Source organism: Rhagoletis zephyria, unplaced genomic scaffold, assembly GCF_001687245.7.
Source record: "Rhagoletis zephyria isolate East Lansing unplaced genomic scaffold, Rhagoletis_zephyria_1.1 Rzeph_scaffold_00030, whole genome shotgun sequence".
NCBI lineage: Eukaryota > Metazoa > Arthropoda > Insecta > Diptera > Tephritidae > Rhagoletis > Rhagoletis zephyria.
In genome coordinates this window covers 479,229-506,443 of record NW_016157114.1, presented here as the reverse complement: position 1 = coordinate 506,443, position 27,215 = coordinate 479,229, and the positions used below count along the sequence as shown (strand labels likewise).

At 33.7% G+C, this 27,215-nt stretch overlaps 2 protein-coding genes and 1 long non-coding RNA gene across 5 annotated transcripts in view; 2 read left to right on the top strand and 1 right to left on the bottom strand.

The window, feature by feature from the left end:
* The window catches only part of hyd (E3 ubiquitin-protein ligase hyd), a 534,145-nt gene that overhangs the window by 157,525 nt on the left and 349,405 nt on the right, over window positions 1-27,215 (top strand). The window lies entirely within an intron of this gene.
* On the bottom strand, window positions 1,345-27,058 carry LOC108364209 (uncharacterized). Its single transcript, XR_001847725.1, has 3 exons — window positions 26,988-27,058; window positions 7,448-7,454; window positions 1,345-1,356 (listed from the first exon to the last, which is right to left on the bottom strand). It is a non-coding gene; the product is annotated as an uncharacterized LOC108364209 (long non-coding RNA).
* Window positions 3,939-5,602, top strand: LOC108364093 (putative nuclease HARBI1). 2 transcript variants are annotated; one of them, XM_017617666.1, is made up of 4 exons: window positions 3,939-4,250; window positions 4,623-5,064; window positions 5,125-5,260; window positions 5,315-5,602. In XM_017617666.1, exons 1-4 carry the CDS (start codon window positions 4,138-4,140, stop codon window positions 5,398-5,400), a joined length of 777 nt encoding a protein of 258 aa, XP_017473155.1. In that variant the 5' UTR covers window positions 3,939-4,137; the 3' UTR covers window positions 5,401-5,602. The 2 variants fall into 2 exon arrangements, with proteins under 2 accessions (XP_017473155.1, XP_017473147.1); XM_017617658.1 differs by having other exon boundaries at window positions 5,125-5,602.

Genomic DNA, 27,215 nt, shown 5'->3' with positions numbered 1-27,215 from the left:
ATGATCCACCCGCCAACTTTTTAAACAAACTCCAAATTCGTACACCACTGGGTTCTTCGATATTGCACTCCAATCCTGATACTGACCGCTTTGCATGTATCGAAGGAGGTTGCTGAACTGAACCTGTCAAGCCCATTTCATCACGAACAGTCAAGATATTACCAAACGGCACCCCAGTTTGGCCCATCCCATTCGACCCTGGATTCATACCAACAAACACAACACGTTTCGGACCATCCAAATACTTTTCCAAGTAGGCGCAATGTATACTCGAAGCATATTCCACAGGATTGTAGACATGAGTAATACCAGGTGGTTTTAAAATGTTTTGCAAATCGTTATTTAACTTACACTCAAGTGTGTAAAACCGACTCCAAATTGATTGCTTTGTCTCAGAGCTTTTGGAATGCAATGTAGTTTCTGGAGGCACAGTAAACACTTTTGAACAATCTTCAAAGCAGGGTCAGAATTCGTCAAATCGCACATACAGAAAACTGTCTGCTGCTTTTTTAGTGAATTTATTATAAATCGGTAACCATTAGGCGTCTTTAGTTTTTCCTATACTTACTTAAAAAAAAAACTTTATTTTACCTTTTTTTATACTAAAGTTTTTCTAAAGTTTTGTGTAGTTTGTCGTTCAAATTTAAATATCTCGACAACCGCTGGTCCTATTTTAGTGATTTAAAAAGCATTACGACGTACAATTTATAAGCTATTACAATTTCTTATAATATTTAGTAATACCCTTTATACTTTATATAAGAAAAAAACCTGTTTTTTGAGCTTATAAAAAATTTTCTTCTGCGTCTCAGGAAAAAAAATTAAAAATCTCAGCTATAGACCTAATTATGAAGAATTCAATGCTGTTTTCAAATTTTTGAAATCGGCAAAACCAAACAAGCGACAGCAAAAATAGTGACACTGTGCAGCAATACTTGGTGTAATCAACACTTCGACTTACAGTTATTCAATACCCTCTATCTGCATGTTTCTCAAATATGATACTCTGCTTTAAAATATCACCTACGGCTAAACTGTCGTCGATGGTGTTAATATTGACTTTGTATATTGCTTGTTAGAAGAATTTTATTTTAAATTGCAAAGATGGAATGACTGTTAAGTCCCAGATGGGTTCTAACGTCAGCAAGTACTTTTTGTAAAAACGACGCCGCTATGAGTCAAGCTATGCGTATGCTTTGCTTTTTTGAAGTGGATTTTTTAACTTTGTCCATATTACCTGTTGACTTGCGTGCATTATCAACATTTATTTAACTTGGTATGTGCTAATTTGATTTATGTGTATATTTTTATGACTGAAAAAATCAGGGACGTGAACCGGTTTTGAACCGGAAACCGCTTTTTTCTATTAATTAACTGAACCATTAACCGAACCGAAGTTTTCCACAAATGTTTGATCCGAACCGAAAACCGAACCACTTTTCATAAAGGTTTTAAGGTTCTTTTCAACCAATTTTCAATATATAAATGTACCCACTTTTTTTCTTTTTGTTAAATATGTTTATTTACCATGTGGCAATATCAAATATTAATGCAACCCATCTCATTTGACAGACACTTGACAGTTAACCTTGCGCTTTGTTGCACTTGACACTTAAACTTGCACGTTTTTTTTTTCTTTTCCGAACCGTTGAACCGAACCGAAACCCCGGTTCAAAGACCAAAAAACCGCTTTGACTTACCAATCCAAAACCGGTTCAACGGTTCGAACCGCTGAACCGAACCGGCCAAATTTTTCATCCGGTTCACGTCCCTGATTATTATTATTATAAACTCTTCATAGTCTGCTGTAGACTTGTATCAGATTCTATAAAATATTAGTGTTATGAGCACAAGCACGTGTAATGGGCAGATAACTTATCAGATTTATGTGTTGCAAAAAATCTACTTGAATTATAGGCAAATATATAGTCAAAATGTTAAGAGATAACGGTTTCAAAGGATATTTTACAAATGTTATTTTCGCTTTATTTCAATAGAATAGTTATTAAAATTTAGCAGTATAATGCTCAATTCGCAATTGTTCATGAAAAGACTTTCTTATATATGTGTTATTATTTATAAGCTAACCAGCCGTCCTCCTTTGAGGAGGATTGTCCTCCTCAAACGTGATTTGTCCTCCTCAAAAATTTTGTCCTTCCTCCTTTTGAGCAAAAATGTCCTCCTTGTCCTCCTTTTCATGTTTTGTAGCAGTAATGAACTTTTAAAAAAATTGCGTTCAGAATATTATTATTTTCTAATCGTTGTATTTAATAGGCGTTTACATTGTTCCAATTTCAGTTAAATGATGTAAACATTTGATTCGACTAATCGCCTGCGAAAGTTGAACAGTGAACAAGATTGATAGATTAGCTAACGACGCGTCTCCACAGGTGGAAATTATTGCCTACCATATGTCATTTTGTTTGCCAGATACATACATATGTAGGTATAGGTTTTATCAGTGGCAAAATTTGTGTATGAGGATTTTTTATCTTGATAAATGGTTTTGTAAGATGGCTTAAAATAAGTATGTTCGTTGCATTGGAGCGCAAATCTGCTTAAAAATTTTTAGAAAATGTGTTATTTCACATCCAAGTACGTAATTAACCAGACCTGTGTAGTTTGCCTCTTAAAAAATTAATTAGCGATTTGGGTATGTATAGGTACCACGCTACCAAAAACATAATAAAATTTCATCACGAAAACTTCGAGAAAATTATTTTTATACTTTTTTTTAGCATTGCCGTGCATTACTAGCGTTAACTTCAAAATAACATAAGTCGTTCTGATTTACTTAGGCTCTTTATGAATATTACCACTAATACTATTGGCTTTTAAGTAAAAATTATATTCTAAATAAATTAAATTTTGGTTTTTCATGGAAATTGCTAAAAATTCTAACATTAAGTACATGTCATCAATAAAAGGAAATCTCGACGTGCTGGAAAAGAACCAGCGATGTATATGTATTTTTATTTAACATACCTAGATTACGGCTGCCATAATCCTGAACTCATCGACTAAGACACTTATCATCCAAATCAAAAACGAAGACACAAGTGAATATGGTGCCAATATATTCCCTATAAGTAAAGTTGTTTTGGTTCTGATATTGTAAGCAATGTAGTTTTGTGACACAATTCGTAGAACTGAAAGGTTGATGATGATGAAACGTTCAAGTTCTGAATATTTAATTATAAACGAACAAATTTATCTTGACGGTGACGTAACTTTGAAAAAGCGGCGCCTTTAACGTGGTCTTGAATGTTTTCCCAACCACCATCAGCGAATTTCCGCATATCCTACAACGCACTTCATGACCATTTTTGCCAATTTTTGTATTCATAAGCTGAAGATAATTTAGGTAGGCTGTCTTAAGTGAAGCCATTCTAAAAGACTTACCCAACAAGGACTGAAAAAAGTGATTATACTTACTTAAGTATATGTTTATATTACTTAGCATTACAAAAAAGATTCAATAGGAATTGCAAGTCTAAATAAAACAATTTGATATGAACATTAAATAAATTCCTTAAAGAAGTATGATTTTTATAAATTAAGAAAAACTTTAAAAGAACTTCTTCAAACGGCCCTTCTGAAAGCTCTTTTTTTGAGTAGCGAAAGCAGAAGCCCTTCAATTTGTGCCGCTCCATACAAAAAATGAAGGAGAAAGGAATAAGTTTCAGAAAAGCCTTTTGGATAAGATTTTAGCTCCTGATATTATCTACTGGATAGTATTTATGTATGACCCCTCAGTCGTGTACCTGATCAGGAACTTGCACTTTTTCGGCATTCGCCTGAAAAGAAAAGATTTTAACCAAATAAACAAAACAGAAAGAAGATATTCAACATGTTAGAAAAAACGTTTTGGTTTCAGTTTTCGACTACTAATGACAGAAGGCTTATGGGTCGATTATGTATAGCAACGCAACTATGGTTCGGTTGGCAGCTTGCAACGCAACTGAAAAGAAAACTTGTATTACAAATGGCAACTATCGCCAGTTGCTGAAAAGTTTTCGATTATTGAAATTTGACAGCTCGTCAACCAGCGCAGGATTGTAAACAAGCAAAATAATCGCAAAATAAAAGTGAAATAAAGTTATTAATATAGAGTTTTTAATAATAAGTCTTGCTACAATGCTTAGTTCAATAGAACTATTTTTTGAAGAGGAGGAGGAGTGTACGAACGCAGCATCAATCAGGCGACATTTAAGGGATAATTCCAATCCTTTAGAGCTGCCGCCGGCACTGTAAGTAAATGTTAGGATACGTTTTAGTTATTTGTACAATGATTTTAAGTTGTGGTGTTCAAACGCGTCACCGGAATTTTAAAACTTTAACATATATGTGAGTCAAATGATGAAATTCTACTTTTTTGTAAATTTGTATGTGGGTTCTGCGCAAAAGTACTTTGGATGGCGTAGCCGGAATTATACGCACAAGAAATGTTGTATACCTTTGACAATAGAAGTTTGGACTGTGATCTTTGTAATGGGTGGGGTTTGAGATGCAACGGCCCCTCTCCCCCCGCTGCACACCACAAATTCATTGTACCAATAACTAAACATTTCCCAAAAGTTAACGCTTGGAAGACTTTTTATTGTGATTGTTTTTGATTTCAGATTTAAAGCATATTTCCGACTTCCAAAAGAAGCTGTATTATATTTGGTAAATACATTGAGGAATGACTTTAGGGGGAACCATCGTTCAACTGCAGTACCTCCGCTAATAAAAGTTTGCGCAGCTTTCCGATTTTTTGCAGAAGGAAGTTTTATGAAGTCTCACGGCAATGACTTCAATTTGGGACTGGCGCAACCTACGATGTCGGTTGTTTTAAAACAGATGCTTCAACTGATTGAGGAAAAAATTTGCAACCAATGGATTACTGCAAAAATGGCCGAGGAAGAGAAATCCAAAAACAAGAACTTCTTTTACTCGAAAACGAAATTTCCTGGTGTTGTTGGATGTATAGATGGGACACATGTGCATATAATGGGACCGATGGAGGATGTTCGCCACTTATATATGAACAGAAAAGGATATTTCAGTTTGAATGTTTTACTGGTGAGTTATGTTATCCTGTATGGTTATTTTGTACGACATTTCATTTTTGTTTTTTTGTAGATGTGCGATTACCAAATGCGGATACGGTATGTTGATGCTGGACATCCAGGATCTACTCATGATGCTTTTATTTGGAACAATAGTGATTTGAAACAAATGGTTGCTGATGATTTTGGTCAGAACACCTGGCTTCTAGGTTGTATTTCGTTAATAGTTATGAAACCTTTTGATTTAACCTTAAAATACCTAGGTGCTTCTGGATTTCCATTAGAACCACATCTTTTGACCCCTTTTCGTTCAGCGGAACGTGATAGAGCGGACAAATGGCGTCCTTAAGTCTATATTTAGATGTCTTTCTGCTGAAAGGGGCCTGCACTATAAACCTGACAAAGCTGGGTCAATAATAAATGCATGTTGCGCGTTGTATAATATTGGTTTACACTATAAAGCAGACTGGGAGGAAGATCCGACAATCTCGCAAGAAGTTGCAAGTCCAAATGTAACCGAGAATGATAACACCGTAGCCTCTGATATAAGATATAATGTAATGCAATGTTTAAATGAATAAAATAATCTTTTAGTTGAATAAAGTATTTCATTTTAATTCAATTTTATTAAAAGTAAAAAACACATTTATATCTTTTTAGCGTTCTTCATGTTTATTCATTTTCAGGTATGAAATCAACCTTTTTTATTTCAACTTTTCATTCAGTTTTCCTTAAAACTAATATATCACATATTGAATAAAAGGTCGTCCTATCTCGGCAGCCAGTTCGAAAACGCCATATCTCAGAAAACTTCCTAATAACGCTCTATTTCAGAATTTGATTGAAGAACGCCCTATTTCAGAATTCGAATCAAAAACGGCCTATCCCACTATATTTGCATATGAGATATGGCGTTTTTCAATCAAAATCTGAGATAGGGCTTTATTGAAAACTTTTCTGAGATACGGCGTTTTCGAACCGACTGCCGAGATAGGTACCTTCATTAAAAGATCAGGACAATCGAAGTGTGGGCCAGGACTCCACGACAATTTGTCTAAATCAGGACAAATCCTGTAAAACCAAGACGTCTGGCAGCCCTAACCTAGATCTTAAAAAAAAAAATAACATAATTATTGGAAAGGGGAAAAATTAGATTTCGCAGGCCTGTTTAATCCAATCAAAACAGCTATTTATTTTTAAATAGTTTCTTATAAAAATATAGTTCATTCTATAACAAACACCATAAAAAATTCACATTTCAAACTATGTGAAACTGTTTAAACTTTTGTTTAAGAATTTTGGGAAATGTTTTGCGTATTTTATAGCCCATGCAATTTTAGTCAAATAAAGTGCGAGTTTCATATATCTACAAAATATCGTTGATTTTTGGAATTTTTTTACGTTGTCACTCATTTTCATCCATACAAAGTATGTTCGACATTTTTTTATATGGAAGAAAATTAACAACACTGTCAACAAAAAAAAAAAAATTGCCAAAAATCAACGGAAATATGTTTCGGTCTTATAATTATGTAACGCGGTGTACTATTAACTTGTTTGACTTGTATTTAGAGCAAATTTTAATTGTTTTTGTTTCTTTTAACAATGTTAACTTATTCGTTATTTATGTGTTAAATAAATATAAGACAAATTTTTTGTGTTCTCAATATGGAGAATTTGTCCTCCCGGAATGCTAAAAAATTCAGGTCACCTTATTATTTATTGCTAAAATGAAATGAGAATAGTCATCAAGTCAATAAAATAAATTTTAAATAAAAAGAAAAAAAGCACTGACCACGTTACACTTATTTGTTAGGTAATTGTGCAATGAAGTCAGCTATGATTTCTTTTTTTCCACATGGAATCAGTATGATATCGACAATACTAAGAAAACCTTTTGGAAAGGGTACTTAACTATCCAAAAACCACTTTTTTAGTTATTCACATGCTACGTTACACTTAAAATTTGCGGTACATTTTATTACGACTTAATAGGAGTTATAAACAACTCTTTCGCTAACTTGGAAGTATCCTGTTAAACTAATTTATTTTCTATCGCTCAGAACTTAATCGGCCAAAATAAATCAACGAAAGCTTATATTTTTGTACTTTTCCTTGTTCAAGTATCGAAAACTGTTCGTGAAAAATCCTTCGACAAAAGGAGCAAAATATTAAACAAAAAATACTTGGACATGATAAGAATTGGTGTCAGAAGCAGCTGACAGATATAGTGAATACCAATAATCACTAATAAGTTTAACATTTGGAAGAAAAAAAATCGGGATGGTTTACTTTCCTGTAGAATTGGCCATATGTATGTTTGTATGTACGAAATCTGTTAAAGGAAGATGTAATCCAAAATACATACAATCATGTATGTGTAGGTTTTGTTCTACAACCGTCCTTCTAGGTACATATGTATATTAAATTTGTAGTAGACTTGTAACCAAATTGTAAATTTGCACTGCTACTACTCATTTAAAAGAGACAGAAATACAGCAGAGGAAATCGTTTCCTGTTACTCTTTAACACTGGATCAAAATCTTTTAAAAAACTTCAGAATAGTGGAACTCAACAATTTAAGATCAGTTGTGTTTCATTTAATCCTAATTTTAAATTGTTGTTAAATGAAATTAAATTACAAATCAACTTTTATTAAACCATATGGTCAAAATTTTGGGAACGAGCGAAAAAAAATTTTTGATATGATATATTTTTTTGATATACACCTTAAGGCATCCTGAAACAAGTGCCAATTGACTTACAATGTATGTGGTGGGCGTTCACTTCTCTTGTTCCTCGCATGCGATCAAATTGAAAAATATTGTCAAATATGGTAAGTAACGTTAAAGTAACGTTTGGTTTATGAATATTTTATCCAAAAGTTAATATTTTTTATAGTTTCTTTGAACCTTGATCTTTATTAAAATACTCAAGTTTAATTTTTAACTTCGCAGGATTCGCCAAATTTTCCTTACGTGTGACCTTATACAGTATCGGTGATACCCGTCTTTAGCCCTATTAGACTAAATTTGATTGGGCTATAAAACTGTGCATTCAGAAAAATTCTAATACTTCCGAGAAAAAAGTTTGAAATTTATATGAAAATTTGTTGCACTTTTTTGTAGTATTCTACAAATTGTTAAACTTGGGTTTATAAGAACTATATTTTAATTGAAAATTCTTAAAAATAAATAAATAAACATAAGTGGCACACAATATCACTTTGAAATGGCGTGCTATAGATATGACCGATACTGTATATAACTGAACTCCAAAAAATGTAACGTTAAAGACTACTTAAAACCACATATATCTTTAAATCAACAAAAGATAGGAAACAAGTGTTTGTATATAAAATGTAGCTTTTCGGGTTTATTATCAGGATAAATGAAAAAGTCTCGATTTTTACACAACGTTTCAGAAATATAAACAGAAATATACGCCCGACTGTAACGTTAAAGAGAAAAATTTTTACCACATGAGGCATTTCATGTTACCGCGGCCACCTCTGTGCGCGACCTCTAAGGATTTGGATGAAAGTTGAAGAGATTGAAGGTCTAGGTGACATGAATATACGTGCAGCATATTTTGCCGATATGAAGTAGGGTTGCCTATTTCCACCGGACTTAAATTTTAAGAAAACGTTATACATACCTTTCTTTAAAGTGCTGTATCTTGGAAACCTTTTAACGAAACTTAATTAAAAAAAATGTATTTCTTCCGTGTTATTATGTGCTTTAATTGTACATTTACATTGATGTGCAACGTATAGAAAACAAAAAGAAATTAAGTAAACATTTTTCTTTTTGATTATTTTTTTTTATTATGGCATTTTTAAAATTTTTTATTTTTACACAAAAACATTGTCTATAATGTCAACTTTAAGTACCCAAATGCGCGTAACGGGCTACTTACGCGTACACTCAGAAAAAGGTTTAGTTATAATTACCAAGATTTGGTTATAGTGACCAAGTGGCACAGTTGAATATGGCGAAATAAATATCTAGTTCATGAAAGTCTGCAATTTACTTGAGACTTCTAGTTGGGTCAAATGTATATTTGTTAATAATTACAAAACGACTATTACGATTGACGATATTAAGCATAAAAAATACATACATATTTTCATAGATAGTTACTAGTGTAAATAATACATACTTATGTAATGGTGGTAAGAATTTCCTAAAAAGAAACGCTGAAACAGGAACAGTCGTGTGAAAACCCAGGTAAATATGTGGTGAAAGTGCTGGTTTAAGTATACTGCTTTGCTTTTTCCTTGGCTGAATAGATACTTTCAAATTATAATTCGCATGAATTATATATCCACTGAGAAACCCCGGTTGGCATCAAACTTTATATTTTGAAATAACTATGCGCACACCGAAACAACTCGCGTCGATGGCAAAACTGAAACTGAGACAAACAAGTCTGGGCATGTCATAGCACACACTTTTCTTTCTCTACCTAGCGCAGTGATCGACATGCCATAGCTTACTGAGCGCTCTGTGACCACACGCGTGTTTCGCCCATATACGCTACCGCTAGCAATGATTTCCACACAAACAGTCTCATTCATTGAATCGTTTTTATGCAATGGTCGGCATACTAGCGCATTCAAACGATAAGTGGGACTGTGTGCATTGCTCAGTTGGCGCTCTTCGTATGTGAAAAACTCATGTGCTCAGAGAGCGCTCAGCATTCTTGAGGGGTGGCTCACAAGCATGAATATGTTCCGCTCTCAAACCAAATCGTGGTTGCCTCAACTAAGATTTGGCAACTATGACTAAACCATGGATTGGAAGAAAGCTTAATATTGTAAAAATTCGGGAACTAAATATGTATCTTTAGTTGTCGAAACTAATCCTTTTTCTCAGTGTATGGACTGTAGATCCTCTAACGCTCGAGCAATATAATAAATAGACATTGAAATTTTATGAAATTGTATATTCTTGAAAGAAGAAATGTGTGTAAAAAACCAAAACAATATGAATAAATAATACTAACTTTACTAAAGGGTCTGAAATCACGAAAATCCCTTCAAGGAAATGGCAGAATTGAACTTTGTTGCAAGTTCACATGGGAACAAGTAAGAGCAGCGCAAATTTATTGGTTTTAGCAGTTCAAGTAAAGGAGTTTTACAGTAAAATCCCATATCTGAACAATCACATGTATGGAAGATACATATATGTTATAGTCACCCGATCATTGTTATTTTCACTGTAAGCATTCTGTTAATAATGAGTGAAAATGGTGCGAAATTTCATGTTCCTAGCTGCATAAATGGAGGAGTTATAACGAAAAATCTCATATCTGAACAATCAGATGTATGGGAGCTATAGGTTATAGTTACCCCATCTTTTTAATTTTCACTGTAAGTTTTCTGTTGGTAATTATTGAAAACAGTGCGGAATTTCATGTTCCTAGCTATATAAATGGAGGAGTTATAACGAAAAATTTTATATCTGAACAATCAGTTGTATGGGAGCTATAGGTTATAGTGACCCGATCTTTGTAATTTTCACTGTAAGTATTCTGTTGATAATGGGTGCAAGTATTGCAAAATTTCATGTTCGTAGCTGCATAAATGGAGAAGTTATAATGAAAAATCTCATATCTGAACAATCAGTTGTATGGGAGCTATATGTTATAGTGGTCCGATTCTTCCGGTTCCGACAAATGATTAATACATTATAAAAATACACCCACCTACCAAATTTTATCCGGATATCTTGAAAACTGAGAGACTAGATTGCATACAAATACGGACAGACGGACAGACGGACGGACGGACGGACGGACATGGCTAAATCGACTCAGCTCGATGTTCTGATCATATAAGTATACATTTTAATGGGTCTATCTCTTTTTATTCTGGTACTTACAAACATCGGACCAAAGTTATAATACCATTTCATGCTCATGGAAGCTATAAAAATGCTTGCGACGGGAGTCGAGGAAATTTTAAGAGACTAGCATCTGGAGTCTTCAACTCTTCATGTTACAACAAATTCGTCCACCCGCACAGTGCTGTATGAGCGGGCAAAAATCAAAAAAATTGTTGTCACGTATGTCAACGTGTTTGGTATCGTTGGAAAGGAAATTTATCCTAGATTAAGGATCAGGACATAGTTTTTGTTTTTATCTCATAAGGTTCTCACAAAAACCTCTTAAAGTTGTGTGTTTTTTATATATTTTTTCTTTTATGAAAATGCCTTTAGCTGGAGTCTTTAAAAAAAAATTGCTAAAAATACAATTTATCATACTTTATCTTAAGACACAATTTTTCTAATTAGAAAATCTGTAAGGAAACCACTCTATAGAGCTTTTTAAAAAATATTGAGTTTCCTGGCTGGAATGGCCTATTTGCTACACCCTAAAATTTGTTGCAGAAAATTTAAAAAATTCCTAAGTTTACAAAGGGATAAAAAAAAATATGTAAAAGTATGTTTTTTTTTATTCTTTTATTTGAAAGAAGGGGCATTTTTCTTTAAAAAAAAAAAAAAGTCTGCAGACTCATTGCGCTTTTCGAAGAAAATCGTTTTTTTTAAGGTTATAAAATAAACTTTTGCAAAAAAAAAATTTCACTGATTACAGTTACCACAGTATTTTCCATTACTTAAATGCCAAAACATTCTTTAAAAATAGTAAAGTTTATTACTGTAGACACACGCGGTAGTGTTCTGTGCTGTGTAGTGAAGCGTAAAATAGTGAAAAAACTAATATTAATATGAATTCAATTATAAAAAACTCAATTTTAGCTGATATCTGGATTTCTACTCGTCCATCAGATAGAGTGTCTGCATTATCTGCATTTTTTGAAGACAAATTAATACACGCTAAATGCGACAAAGCACTTTTGAATCAAAAAATAAAACTTTTTAATAGTGAGATGAAAAATAAGTGGAATTATAGTGGCCGCAAAAGAAGCGCTTTTGAAAAAACATATTCTAAATGGCTAAATTGGACATTCCTTTCCCTTCCGGATTCCAATGGAAATAAGGATAAATGTGCTGAACGGGGAAGACCTTCTAAAGAAGAATTTTGCGAAGCTTCACGGAGAACAAAAAATCGAAGGGTAGAGCATTTGTTGAAAAACTATTCCATCGAAGAGCTCGAGTATGCTCTGAAAAAAATGAAAAAAGCAAGCAAAGTTGAATGTTTTGAAAGTAGTACCGAAGGTTTGCCCATATCTGATTCACTCGCACTATACATAGATCTGAAGTTATCAGATCGTAAATATAATAGTTTACGTGCAAAAATAAACCGGTTGCATAAAGATTGTATACCGAGCTTAAACGCATTGCAAACAAAAAAACAAACTTTGCTGCCAACGATTAAATCGACTGAATATTCAGCCGAAGTTGATCTGAAATCATTATTGCTGAAAACAACGCAAAGTATTTTAGAACTAAGCCCAGATAATGGTGACATAACCAAAGCTTCTTTGGTTTGTAAGTGGGGCATGGATGGAAGTTCGGGGCATAGCCGCTATAAGCAAAATTTTGGTGACGACAAATTAACGGATGAGTTTATGTTCATCATTGCGCTAGTCCCTCTGAGGTAACAAAAAATTATCTAATATGTCTTCCAAAAACATTCAATAGCCTTTAAAAATAAATTCGAGTTTAGATCAGTAAATGGCATTTTAATTTACATTGACAACTTTTTACAGTATTATTTTGCAAAAGGCTGGTCTGAATTAATTAATTTACTCGATTAGCTATTTTGCGATATGACGGTCTTATATCTTTTCGACAAGCCATATAAGTTATTAAAAAATAAATATTTTTTCCAGGTTAATTGATTTGTCATCCAACAAAAATATATGGACCAATAACAAATGCTCATCGTCTTTTTATTGTCGTCCAATTAAGTTTAGTTTCAAGAAGGAAAACCGCGAACTAGTTCTATTCGAATATAATGATATGTCGAGAAAAATTGAGAACTTAGAAGATGATGTTGTAATACGAGACGGAAAAGGGATTCAAGTTTCTTATCAAATGCATTGCACCATGATTGATGGATCTATTGCCAATATTTTGACTGGCACTAATGCTTCCAGTAACTGTATTATTTGCCATGCCAAACCGACCGAAATGAATGTTACTAATTTTACAAAAGTACCAATCGCTAATCATTACAAGTATGGGTTGTCTACACTGCATGCTTGGATTAGATGTTTTGAGTGTTTACTCCACATCGCATACCGTTTAACATTTAAATGCTGGCAAGTTCGCAAAGAAAACAAAGACGCCTTTTCTGCGAATAAAGTTAGGATTCAAAATGAGTTTAGGACAAGATTAGGCTTAATAGTGGACCAAGTAAAGACTGGAAACAACTAATGATGGCAACACAGCTCGCAAATTTTTTTCAAATGCAGAAGTGGCATCAGAAATTACCGGCATTAATAAAGAGCTATTTCAAAATTTTTCAATAATACTGCGATTAATATCGTGTGGAATGCGTATTAATATCGACGCGTTTAGAGAGCTCCTTATAAGGACAAGAACAATGTATTTGACTGAATACGAATGGTACTACATGCCTAGCAGCGTGCATAAAATATTGATGCATGGGTGTGAGGTTATTGAGTATTTCGATCTACCAATTGGTTATAAAATCGATTTGTTGCTATTCGGCATTTTTTACTACTATAATAATAATAATAATAATATTAATAATGCCTTGGTTGATGTTTTCAACAATGATTTGGTAATATTTATTAACCATATTTTTGTTTACCTTAACCAAACTTTCGGTTGTCGACTTTTTCGTTTGGATACGCTTATGTTCTGCACTTCGCAGATGCTTTTTCATAATTCTGAGATACAAAGCAAAAGTTTTTATTTTCACAAACCGCATCTTCTGAATGTTAGCAAATAACAGCAAGCATCTCTGCACATTCAGCTACAGCCGCTTTATAAATATGCCTTCAAATCTTCAACTTGAATCAAGTTTTCTTTTTCGTAATTAAGAAAAATAAATAAAAATTATGTGTCGCGCTGACGGAATTAGTACTCTCGAAACTGCTGGAAGCCAACAAATAACAGCAAGCACCTCTGCACATTCAGTCATTTGTTCTCGAATCACATGTCATACAATCGCCTTATTAACCACGAAAAAATCAAACGATAACTTGGTTGAAAAAGCCATTGTGCTTTTGGCTCAGTGCACATACAAGGTCAATCGGCTGGCACCAACACTTGATGGCGCCACATGCTGGTACCACCCCATTAACACATTAAGGGTCGTAAACTTATCTATTTTAAAGTATAGATTAATCATTAATAGATAAGTTAACGGCCCTAACACTTTTATAGTTTGCATAAAAAGACACAATACAAAAAATTCATCTCTTACATAAATGAAAAAAAAATGAGCTCAAATTAAACATATACAACTTCTTCGTGTCAAGGAAAAAATGCATCTCTTACATAAATGAAAAAAAGATAAAATTAAACATATACAACTACTTTCGTGTCAAGGATGATTAAATTTTCCAAAGGCCCAAAAAAGGGCTAGTAGTAATTTTAAATTTATGTGGCCAAAAAAGTATGTAGTAGCTAAATCTAGCCACCAAAGGGCTAGAACGGCAACACTGCACGGGAGTCAGCCTTGCGGACCACTGTTTTAGATTCACACTGTATAAAATTCAAAAGGGCGCTTGCGCGTAGACCGACGATGTTAGCTGAACTAATTTTTGCTAATTTGGGACGAAGATATGAGGCGGCCGTGGGCGCTCGGTTCTCATCTTTTCGGAGTTGACGTCGGTCAACTACCAAACTGCTGCGGCCAAGGATTGCGCGCACGGCCGTCGTAATGTGTTAAAGCGGCGCCTTAAACAAGTATTACCGAGTCACGATTTACACACCGTACCTAGATCTTTTCATTACGCATTTTCAAGATCGATTTCTAAAACACCGGGATATTTTGTGTAATTTTGCTTGCCTCTTTCCGAACAAAACACCAAATTTTAATGAATTATTTTGTTGTGAACTGTTTGAGAAATATATATCCATAAATAAGAAATCCAGCGGCCGATTTTTTAAACATCTCATGTTCAAAATCAAATCTTGAACATATTGTAAGTTTATTTACACAGATTCTGGTTGAAAAATAAACACTTTTCAGTAATAGTTTTACATGCACTTTTTAGAGTGTATTCATTAACAGTCGGGATTGTGTTAAGAGGAATTAAACAAAGTGAATGATCAACGGATAGTTCAAAAAGGGATTTTATCTGGATTTGTGCCGGAACGAGACCACAGGTTATTCTGAAGTCAATTAGATTAGATGTCTTACTACGATCGGTTGGCCAGTACATTGGCTGTCCGGTTGAAATAACATCAAATCTGTTATTTTGGATGTCTTAATTTAAGTTTCTTCCCCTTGGAGATATTAATTTAGATCTCCAGAATGAGTGTTTTGCGTTGTAGTTACCTGCTGCTAAAAATATCTTACCCAACTTAGAAAAATATTCCGTAAATTGACTTTCAGATATGTTGTAACTAGGGATGGAAAAAAATAAAATAATCGATTAATTAATCATATGATTAATCACAAGGCAAAAAAATTTGTTGCAATTATTGAAAAATAATAGATTCATAAAATTTTTAAAGCACTTTTTTACAGTGAGTATTCACAAAAACATGTTCTATTCAAAATTTCTAGTTATCTTTTTAATTAGCCTTACGTAAAAAAACCAATATTTTAAGCGCTGGTGATTATTTGTTAGTTAACCATTTTTGCAAAAACATAAGTTTTGATAAGCGTTTTGTTGATAAGCGGTTGCGTTTCTTGGTGCCTGTCGCATCAGCTTTTGAAAAAAGGCTTTCAGCAGCCACCGAGGTACTAAAAATTACGGTATTTTTAGAAAAGTCCCTAAAGTTTTGGGTAAACAGTTTCCATTTCCTCAAGGTTGACCAACTTGCCTATATACGGCTTATTTACAACCAACTTCTAGTATTTGACCAACTGGTTCGCCGATAAATCAATGAGTGTGTAGGGCATTTAACGTTGCCACATTTAAGGCCCGTCTACATATAGCTTTGGCGTTGCTTGGCGTCGCTTCAACCACACCGAAATTTGGCAACGCTAACGCAAACACAACGCAGAAAGATGTCCAACTCCCTCTTTTCGCGTGCGTGAAATGTGAAATATTTTTCTTATTTATCAAATGCGGGCAAGAAATATCGTTTTTAATGAGTTATTGATATAAAATATTAATTTTTCTGTCACTAGTATGTTAATTTAGTGGCCAAAGTATTCGCTGCAAAGCGTTCATTGCAGCATGCACTGGCGTTGCTTTCGCTGCTGTCAAAGCGACGCCAACGCCAACGCAACACAAAAGTTGTACGTAGATGGGCCTTTAGTTTTGTAGCCTTTATAAAAGACAACTATTTGCACCATTATATGCTATGAAATTGTGCAATTCTTCCGGCTGTTTGTAATTTTAGACAGCTACAGAATTCATATTTCTTGAAAATACTTTTACGATTATTCTACAATTAATCGATTAAATGAAACACAAAACTACGATACAATGAAATCGTGAATTGGACCAAAACAATCGATTAATTTAATCAAATGATTAATCGCCGCCATCCCTAGTTGTGACGTATGTAAAGGTGTATAGAGGTAGCGGTTATATTTAGTCCACAAGAGCTATCGTATATTTATGTATGTATGTATACTAAAGTAGAGTGAATGTAGTTTTTACAATACTCTTCTAGGGGATAATGTTTAGTTTTTTCCCCCTTATAAGCACCGCCGAAAAGTTTAAGCTTTTGCTTGGAATTGCTTATTTTGCTTATTCAGGGTTTCCAAGCTTAATTTTAACGACCATGCTTATTTTGCTTATTTCAATATAAAGTCATGGTACAATAATTACAGGTATTGTCTTCCCAGACAGCGCATATTCCGATCTGCCTAATTTGAAAAACATCATTGTTGCCCACACTAAAAGGTTTACTGCTAGGTGATATTTCTATACCCCGTATACCATATACATATGTATGTACACGTATTTTTTTAAACAAACCTTTTTGGAGAGGACCTATTTAATTTGCAAAAGCCGAAAAAAATAGTTGCTTATTCATTTCATTCGCGTATTATTTTTTGCTTGCGCATCAAATTTGCCTCGTAAATTTACGAGGGACTCGTAAACAGAGCTCCATACAAATTTTGACAGTTCTCTTACGGGGCTCGTAAATTTACAAGGTTTACGAGGCTTTTAGGAGTTTAAGGGAAGACCCCTACTGTACTTAAAAATTTGTAGTCGTTTTTCGAGCATATTTGTGAGCACATTTACTATCTGATGTTTTCGTGCTTATCTAAGCGCTTAAAATTGATTTTTTCGTGCTTGTTTTCTTCGGCCCTGTTTGTAAGTATTCCTGTTCCTCCGCGAGTTTTTCCCTCTGGATGTTTTGTGTCATAAAATACGAAAACTTAAATTGTTATATTAAGACTGTTCATGGTTTCGACAAAATAGTTTTTAACAGAATGCATCATGTTTTGCATTGACGTCATATGGTCTTACATCATGCGTATAAAATTTTTTAGTATGTTTTATAAAATGTCGCATGGAGCGGATTCTTGCATGGGGCGCTGGTGAGAGCCTTTTAACGCTTGGGCAAAGGTTACAATGTTGGTCTGACCAGTAATGTTGTATGTTGTAGTTACAATTGGTTGAGGTTGAGGAACTGGGGTATTGTTTGGGTTTTTTTTTTCTTTTATCGACATTTATACTGTGCAACCCTTATAATTCGCGGTGTGATTTCACCACAGTCTTTTGCACTGTGTAAATCCCCACAAATCACGCATACACAAAGTAAGGTGCAATAACGCTTCGTGTGACTAAATTCTTGGCAATTTGTGTAATGCTACGGTGAAGAAGATACCCCAATTTGTAAATGGGATGAATTTCTCCCTTTCTTAAAAGTTGAAAATCTGGTTCTATCTCAACCCTTAAGATCGGTTGGGGGATATTATTTTAATTTTATATGTTAACATATCTTACCCTAAAACTTTGTTCTTTTAATGCACCTCTAAGATATATTGGTGGAGGCTTAACTTTTTTCTGTACATCATTCGATTTACTCCCAGCGATTCCTTTGGCAAGTTTACTTTTGGTACCTTATTTGGATATAGTTTGCCTTTTTTAAGGCGTACGCTTACTTTTGACCAATGTTCCGGTCAATTCCAGTCTGCACTGTTACTTGCTTTCCGTTGTTATTTGTATGCTAGGTTTTATCTTGCATACCTCCTTTGTTGTTCCACTCTTTTCTGCTGCGACTGCTGTTGCTGCTGGCTGCATGTTTGTTGGCATGAGAACTTCTGTTCGCGCTGTTGATGTTGGCTCGCTATTATCGCACTGGATTACCGGAGAGCAAAAGCGTGCTCTTTGGTTGGCTATCGTGTGTAGAGTTGTAGAGCTTTGGTGTTATTGTTTGTCCATTTTTATATGAGTATGTATTTTTAATTGTTTTGTGCTGAACTGCACCACTTTAGCTGGTATTAACGCCACTAATCACGAACTATGTTTTATGTGCAAATTATTTAATCTTTTTGTTAAATCGCACGATTTTACCAAACTTTAGTAAGAGCGATCAAACACACGTCCATACAGGGCGATGACTGATGATGAATTGTATTGCCGGGCGAATATTTTTTGTTACACAGAGGCGGGTGCGTACCTTGGCTGCAACAATATAGGGTTCCGAGTCGATGTTTGGCTGTGATTTGTCGTTGCAACTTCGGAAGCTGTGTTAGCAAGGGTAAGCCAAGCTGCTATTTGCTGGTACATGGAAATCAAAGAATTAGGCTACAGTTATTTTATTAAAAACTTATTTACTAGTTTGTAAGTAGGGCCAATGTATATAAATTGTTACGAGTTGTATATTTGGAACTTTTCGGCCGTTGATTTTTAAAGCAAAAACGTTGGTTTTTCTTTTCTGCCTCCTACGCGTTTCGACACATTATTGTGTCTTCCTCAGGGAGTCAAAAACATAATTAACAAACGTGTATACCAAAACATGTTTTTCAAACATACCTTAACATATAATAACATAAAAGCACATTAATTATTTTATGGACATCACATTTTTAAATGGACACTTAACATCTAAACACATCAATACTATATCCCAGCTGTTCGTCTATTACTCGCTATTATCGCTGTGTATGCGCAATTTATGTTGCCTACGTCTTCTTTGTAATTCATTGCACAGTGTATTTGTTGCTGTATCCGAAGCCCTTCTAACGTCATCCTTTTCTTTGTTTTCCTCTCGATGTCTATTATTCTTGCATTATCAAAGTCCGCTGTGTGCTCGCTTTTTGTCAGGTGCTGGGCCAATGCAGTTGTCATCTTTCTATTTTTCGCGTCGTCGTTCCTATGTATACCTTGCTGCAGCGTTCGTCTGCTTTGCCATTGCATTTAATCTCATACTAAATAGTGAACCCACATGGCGTCAAAACGGCAACATTTAATTTAATTTTTAATCGTGAAACTCTATTCAAAAACCTCTAAAAATATTCCTAATGATTAATCCAAACCATTTCTCAGTGATGAGAGGTCTAATCTAAACCATTTCTCAGTGATGAGAGGTCTCGCATGGTGTCGGTTTTCATTTCGTCAAATTTCAAATCTCCCTGTAACTTCAAAAAATAAAACCTGTGCACATCTATGTAGAATCCCAGTTCTTTAAACGAAACGAAAACGAAATGACGTTGCAGATGTGATGACCTTCAAAAGAAAAAATAGATGGCAACTCTAATAAAAAATATTATCAGCTTCTATAGTGAAGTAATATAAAGTGTGCCAGAGAGCAATGCCATTCTTTTGCGGTACTCTTATTTGACAATTTATTATCACAAACTTTACTTTGATTTGACTTTCACGTTAACCTGTGAGAACTTATGATTTTTTTCGATTTGAATAAAAAAATAAACAAAATATGCCAAGAAACTCTTGCCGCTTGCACAAAAGCACACATAGCGTTGCAGTGCTATTGTTTCAGTCCGGAAAGATGGCGACCTAAGCCGAAATAGGATAGAGATGTGCAACCAAACCAAGGGTTAATGCCAGAATTGAAAAAAGCAAATACCAGAAATTAAAGAAAATATAATAACAAAATAAAATTTTGCTTTCAAATATGAAGACGTCAGTTATTATTATTTCCCTATGATCAGCCTATAGTTTTCTTAAAACTCTTTCGTTTGACACTAATATTTCGATATTTCGTTTATGTATCTGTCGTAAGTAAAACAAATTCGATTTTTCAAACAGGTGGCAACCCCTTTAAAAGTTTTTTTAAAAAATCTTTCGCCTGGCATTTCAATTAACTGATGAATTAAGTTGAATTTAATTTTTTTAAGCACATGGCAACTCTCCTAAATACAGTTTAGAAATAAAATATTTTAAAACCCATTTCGATTGATAAATACCTATCTTTTGACAATCCTTTTAACTTATTAAATAATTTGAGCTTAATTTTTTCAACAAAAAAACCAAATGTCCAGCTTAAAGTTTTCTTAACACTCGTTCTTTTGATAACTATATTTTAAAATATCATGTAACTTATGATATAACTAAACGAAATACCACTTTCAACCCTCTTAAAAATTATTTTCGAACTAAAATTTCCTTAAATATTTTTCGTCTCATTGTTGATGAATTGAGTGGACATTTATTTTTTAAACACGTGGCAATCTTCCTAAATATAGTTCTTAAATAAAGGATTTTAAACTCATTTCCATTGATANCTAAATAGTGAACCCACATGGCGTCAAAACGGCAACATTTAATTTAATTTTTAATCGTGAAACTCTATTCAAAAACCTCTAAAAATATTCCTAATGATTAATCCAAACCATTTCTCAGTGATGAGAGGTCTAATCTAAACCATTTCTCAGTGATGAGAGGTCTCGCATGGTGTCGGTTTTCATTTCGTCAAATTTCAAATCTCCCTGTAACTTCAAAAAATAAAACCTGTGCACATCTATGTAGAATCCCAGTTCTTTAAACGAAACGAAAACGAAATGACGTTGCAGATGTGATGACCTTCAAAAGAAAAAATAGATGGCAACTCTAATAAAAAATATTATCAGCTTCTATAGTGAAGTAATATAAAGTGTGCCAGAGAGCAATGCCATTCTTTTGCGGTACTCTTATTTGACAATTTATTATCACAAACTTTACTTTGATTTGACTTTCACGTTAACCTGTGAGAACTTATGATTTTTTTCGATTTGAATAAAAAAATAAACAAAATATGCCAAGAAACTCTTGCCGCTTGCACAAAAGCACACATAGCGTTGCAGTGCTATTGTTTCAGTCCGGAAAGATGGCGACCTAAGCCGAAATAGGATAGAGATGTGCAACCAAACCAAGGGTTAATGCCAGAATTGAAAAAAGCAAATACCAGAAATTAAAGAAAATATAATAACAAAATAAAATTTTGCTTTCAAATATGAAGACGTCAGTTATTATTATTTCCCTATGATCAGCCTATAGTTTTCTTAAAACTCTTTCGTTTGACACTAATATTTCGATATTTCGTTTATGTATCTGTCGTAAGTAAAACAAATTCGATTTTTCAAACAGGTGGCAACCCCTTTAAAAGTTTTTTTAAAAAATCTTTCGCCTGGCATTTCAATTAACTGATGAATTAAGTTGAATTTAATTTTTTTAAGCACATGGCAACTCTCCTAAATACAGTTTAGAAATAAAATATTTTAAAACCCATTTCGATTGATAAATACCTATCTTTTGACAATCCTTTTAACTTATTAAATAATTTGAGCTTAATTTTTTCAACAAAAAAACCAAATGTCCAGCTTAAAGTTTTCTTAACACTCGTTCTTTTGATAACTATATTTTAAAATATCATGTAACTTATGATATAACTAAACGAAATACCACTTTCAACCCTCTTAAAAATTATTTTCGAACTAAAATTTCCTTAAATATTTTTCGTCTCATTGTTGATGAATTGAGTGGACATTTATTTTTTAAACACGTGGCAATCTTCCTAAATATAGTTCTTAAATAAAGGATTTTAAACTCATTTCCATTGATAACCATCGGTTAGTAATTCATTTAACTTATTAAATAATTTAAGTTTAGCCCTTTAAACTGGGGCAACCCTCAAACATATCAAAAATGTTCTAAATTGTCAAACTAAGTATTTCTTGAAGCTCTTGCATTTGACATCCATCGTTAACATTTCACATAAAAAATAGTTCTATAAGACTTCTCTAATAGGTGGCAACCCTATTCAAAATATTTTCGGGAAATTTTTCGAATACGGAACCCGGCTTTGAAAAAAAAACAAAAATGAGGGGGTTTAGAGCGGCTTTTTGTGATTGTAAATCGGAAAACCCCACCCTCCGAAGGCTTATAGGTTTTATGAAAATTGAATTTTCGGTTGCAAAAAATGTCAACTTCAACCTCACTTTTTGCTTTGTAAACCAATTGTACTACAATGTCGGTGCTGCCACACAACAAAAAACTTTTTTTAAATTAAATATCGATGTAATGATAAAAAAAAGTGATTCAGTCTAAAATCGGGAGATTTTGTTGATTGAATTTTGTGAAAAAAGCGTCGCAGGCGAAAATTTTTAATAAAAAAACGCGCGATTTTTTATTAAAAATTTTCATTATTTATCGAAGTATTGATTTTTATGGAAAAAGCGCCGCAGGCGAAATTATTTATCAAATTATCGATGTACGTTTTCTACATTTGTGTACTTTGAACTATAATAACACCAGTAAATATTATTTCCCCCCGAAAAAAATTACACCGTTATGATCAGGAGTAAGACCGCTATCGATCATAATATTATTATTTTTAATAAGAGCAATGTACGTATTGTACACTTATACCCCTAATTATACGCACTTATTTGTGGTGTATTTTTTTAACGTATGGTAGCATACATTTGGTGTTACTGTCAGCCATTGTTATTTCTGCTTGTTTGTGAAATGTGCAAACATTTGTGAAGACATTTATAAACGCGTTTTACTTAATTAATTAATTAATAATTGTATATTAAGGTATTACAAACGCATACGAACCTTTTAAGGATAATATATTTGTGTAAATAAAGGTGATAGGTGTTTTATTATATTTTAACAACAAATAACTTAAGTACTATTAGCAACAACATTGTGAAAGTTGTAAATATAGTTAAAGGAGACCTCTATTAGTATCCCCACCGAGTTTCATAAAAAAATCACTATACTTTGCACGGAATAGCAATTGGTTCCGTAATGGAAATCTCAGCCATATTTTCAAACTGGTACCTTCTCAAACCTCTTTTGTATGTCACCCATATACCGATACCTTATTCACTTACCTAATTCCTTTTAATTTTTTTTTTAACATGTGGCAACCCTCCTATACGTATTTAAGTTATAAAGCCTTTTCAAAACCATTTGGATTGATACCCATATTTAATAATAGATTTAACTTTTTAATTAATTTGAGCTTAATTTCTTAACAGGTGGCAACTTTTTTCCAAAAAGTAAAACCTTGAACATCCACACCCTAAGCCCCTTTATTTGGTACTTCGCTTTTGAAAATAGAACGGGCGGTGCGGATCTGAGGGTATTGATTAGTAAATAACTTGAGTTTAATTATTTAACAGGTGGCAACTCGTTTCGAAAATAATATAAAAATATAATGAAGACATCTGCTACCTCATTAAACAACATAACAAGAACACCAAGGGACTTGCAAAACAACAACAAAGACTCAAATTTCTTCTCAACTGCAAAGACTATGAAATTACACCAACTCACCTAAAGGGTAAAACAAACAAGATCTTACAAGGATTTAGATTAGACAAAACAAGAAAAGAGGCAAAAAAAATTGAAAGGGAATTTATGATGAGAATTTTGACTTTGGAAATTAAGGAGACGAACATACAAAAAAAAATTATTCTTACAACAATTGGGCACATTAAGGAAGAACTCCAAAAGAAACTTGTGAAAAAGATTTTAACTTAATAATAGAAAATCACAAACAGTACCTGAGAGATACAAAAAAGCGTACCGAGAAACATTTGCACACTAAAATACAAGCGCATATTGAGAAAAGTTTTGAGAAATTTGGCTGAAGGACCTATGAAGATTTGTTTATTAATGTAACCAACTTTGAGGTACCACACGAGTGCCGCTGGTTACTATCACTGGGAAGCAAGTTCGCATTACAAGTTTCAAGAAAATCATTCTCGCCTATACACTTAATCGCAGACATTGAACGAGGCATACAAAGGATAGAATACGACAGACAGAAAGACACGGTCAGATGCAATATTGCTGGGAAAATCAACAATTACAAAAATAAATTAAAGTGTAAACCAAAAAAAAAAATGTATACTACAAATTTATGAAGAAACACAATTTTTTTTAAAGACAGTCAGTTGAAGAAAAACAGTCATGATGTACCAAGCAGATTATAAAAATAAAGTGAAAGACCTCTTAAGTGACAAACAAACATATAAGACCATAAGAATTGACCCGACGTAACAATTGTTAGAAGAAATAATATCATCATAAATGAGATATATAAACAAAAAAATATAGCTGTAAAACTCAAACAACAATTGACATGCCATGCAGCTACAGCACCAAGATTATACGGACTACCGAAAATTCACAAAGAAAACACTCCACTTAGACCTATTTCATCGTCAGTTAACGTTCCATGCTACAACCTCGCCAAATTTATAGGAAAAATATTAAAAAATATCGTCTCAGAAAGCTACAATATAAAAAACTCTTCGCCTTAAAGATAATCTCAGCAAGACTACCATTGAAGATGATGAAATATTAATATCATTTGATGTAATATCGCTTTTTACTAATATCCCTACTCAATTAGCAATGGACAATCATGCAAAACTGGCAAATTTTGGAAAAACACACGACGATTACAAAAAAACAATTTCAGTCCGTTCTCGAGTTCCGTTTGCGAGATAACAATTACTTTGTTTATGATGGAATACACTACCAGTACATATATGGAATGCCGATGGGAAACCCTTTATCCCCAACTGTAGCTGATATTGTCTTAGACAAAATACTGGATGATAGTATCGCTGAACTTAGATCTAAGGGCATATATATAAAATACATAAACAAATATGTAGATGATATATTTGCCATAATTAAGAAAACGGACGTGGAGGTTACACTAAAAGCATTTAACGTACAGCATACAAAAATTAAATTCACGGCGGAAGAGGAAAAAAAATAAGAGGTTAGCCTCCCTAGATGTTGAAATCCATCGAGATAATAACCAGATTAGACTGAATTGGTATTCAAAATCTGTGGCCTCATATAGGATGATAAATTTTCATTCAAATCACCCATGGAGTCAAAAGAAAAATACTGCCATGAACTTATTTGGAAAAAAAATTATAAAGTCAGCTACCAGGAGTTCAGAAGAGAGAACAAGAATAAAATTAAAACCAACTTATATAAAAACGGATACCCTAGCGCGCTAATAGAAAGATTCATAGCAACAACAATTAACAAAATAGAAGGCGCGAACAACAATGTAAAAACTAAAAATGATAATACAATATTTACTGGCATAACATACATACCAGGTTTAACGGACAACAAATCGCTAGTAAAATTTATACACAACCAAACAATAAGTTTCGCGCATTGGCCGCATCGCACACTGAACACAGTTTTTACCAAATCAAAAGACAAAATAAACAAAGAATGGCAAAGCAGACGAACGCTGCAGCAAGGTATACATAGGAACGACGAAGCGAGATTTAGCAGTCAGAATCAACGAGCATAAAACAGACGCGAAAAATAGAAAGATGACAACTGCATTAGCCCAGCACCTGACAAAAAGCGAGCACACAGCGGACTTTGATAATGCAAGAATAATAGACATCGAGAGGAAAACAAAGAAAATGATGACGTTAGAAGGGCTTCGGATACAGAAACAAATACACTGTGCAATGAATTACAAAGAAGATGTAGACAACATAAATTGCGCATACACAGCGATAATAGCGAGTAATGGACGAACAGCTGGGATAAAGTATTGATGTATTTAAATGTTAAGTGTCAATTTAAAAATGTGATGTCCATAAAATAATTAATGTCATTTTATGTTATTATATGTTAAGGTATGTTTGAAAAACATGTTTTGGTATACACGTTTGTTAATTATGTTTTCTTGTACAAATAAATGGACTCCCTGAGGAAGACAATAATGTGTCGAAACGCGTAGGAGGCAGAAAAGAAAAACCAACGTTTTTGCTTTAAAATCAACGGCCGAAAAGTTCCAAAAATACAACTCGTTTATTTACTATAATTAGTGCCTTGCAAAAAAAAAGGACTAATCCGGGATGACTCCGGGAGCAATCGCAAAGGAGCATGCGACTAATACCACTTTTGATCTCTTTATATGGAATGAACTGATCGCTTTTGTTCGAGCATGTCCTATGAAGAGACTAATTATTCACCTTTATACCCGAACGGGTATGAAAAGCGACTAGTCACTTTTAAAAAATAAAAATAAAAATTTGCACCAGCTGTGATTCGAACCGGGGTGCTCAGTTTTGTTAGGCGAATACTCTCTCTGTGTGCCAACGCCGCCCATGAAATGTCATTGACTAAGTGCGTACATATCATTAAATCGTTAATAGTACCCGTTAGAGATGAGTTGGGGACTAATTGATCTCCAATTATACCCATAAGGGATGAGTCGAGACTAATTGACCTCCAATAGTACCCGTATGAGACTAGTTGGGACTAATTAATGCCGATTAATTGTACCCGATTGAGAGTAATCTCGGAATACTCGCTTTAGAGATCAGTCGCACAATTTTTTATAGGGTGTATATTATTGCCGTACGTTGAGTGTGGGCATATTGCCACAGTCATAGTGGCAAAATGCCGACGCACAGTGCCGCGAAGGTGGACAAAAATACAAAAATCGACTGTCTTGAAACTTAGATGTTTTGATGTCAAGTTACAGCTAAATCTTCAACTAAGAGAAGTTCATAAGTTATTTTGTGATAAAANGTGATAACATGCTCTGGTGGGTGTAGCTATAATTTTTGTTTAAAATGCAGCAACATCAAACGATACGAAATTAAAATTATATCTGAAAACATTAATTTGAAATG

Bases quoted from the DNA above. Each gene is read 5' to 3' on its own strand.
- LOC108364093 (XM_017617658.1), top strand. From the start codon at position 4,138: ATGCTTAGTTCAATAGAACTATTTTTTGAAGAGGAGGAGGAGTGTACG. The intron at 4,251-4,622 runs GTAAGTAAATGT...TTTTGATTTCAG, and splicing joins TTAGAGCTGCCGCCGGCACT to ATTTAAAGCATATTTCCGAC. The intron at 5,065-5,124 runs GTGAGTTATGTT...GTTTTTTTGTAG, and splicing joins TCAGTTTGAATGTTTTACTG to ATGTGCGATTACCAAATGCG.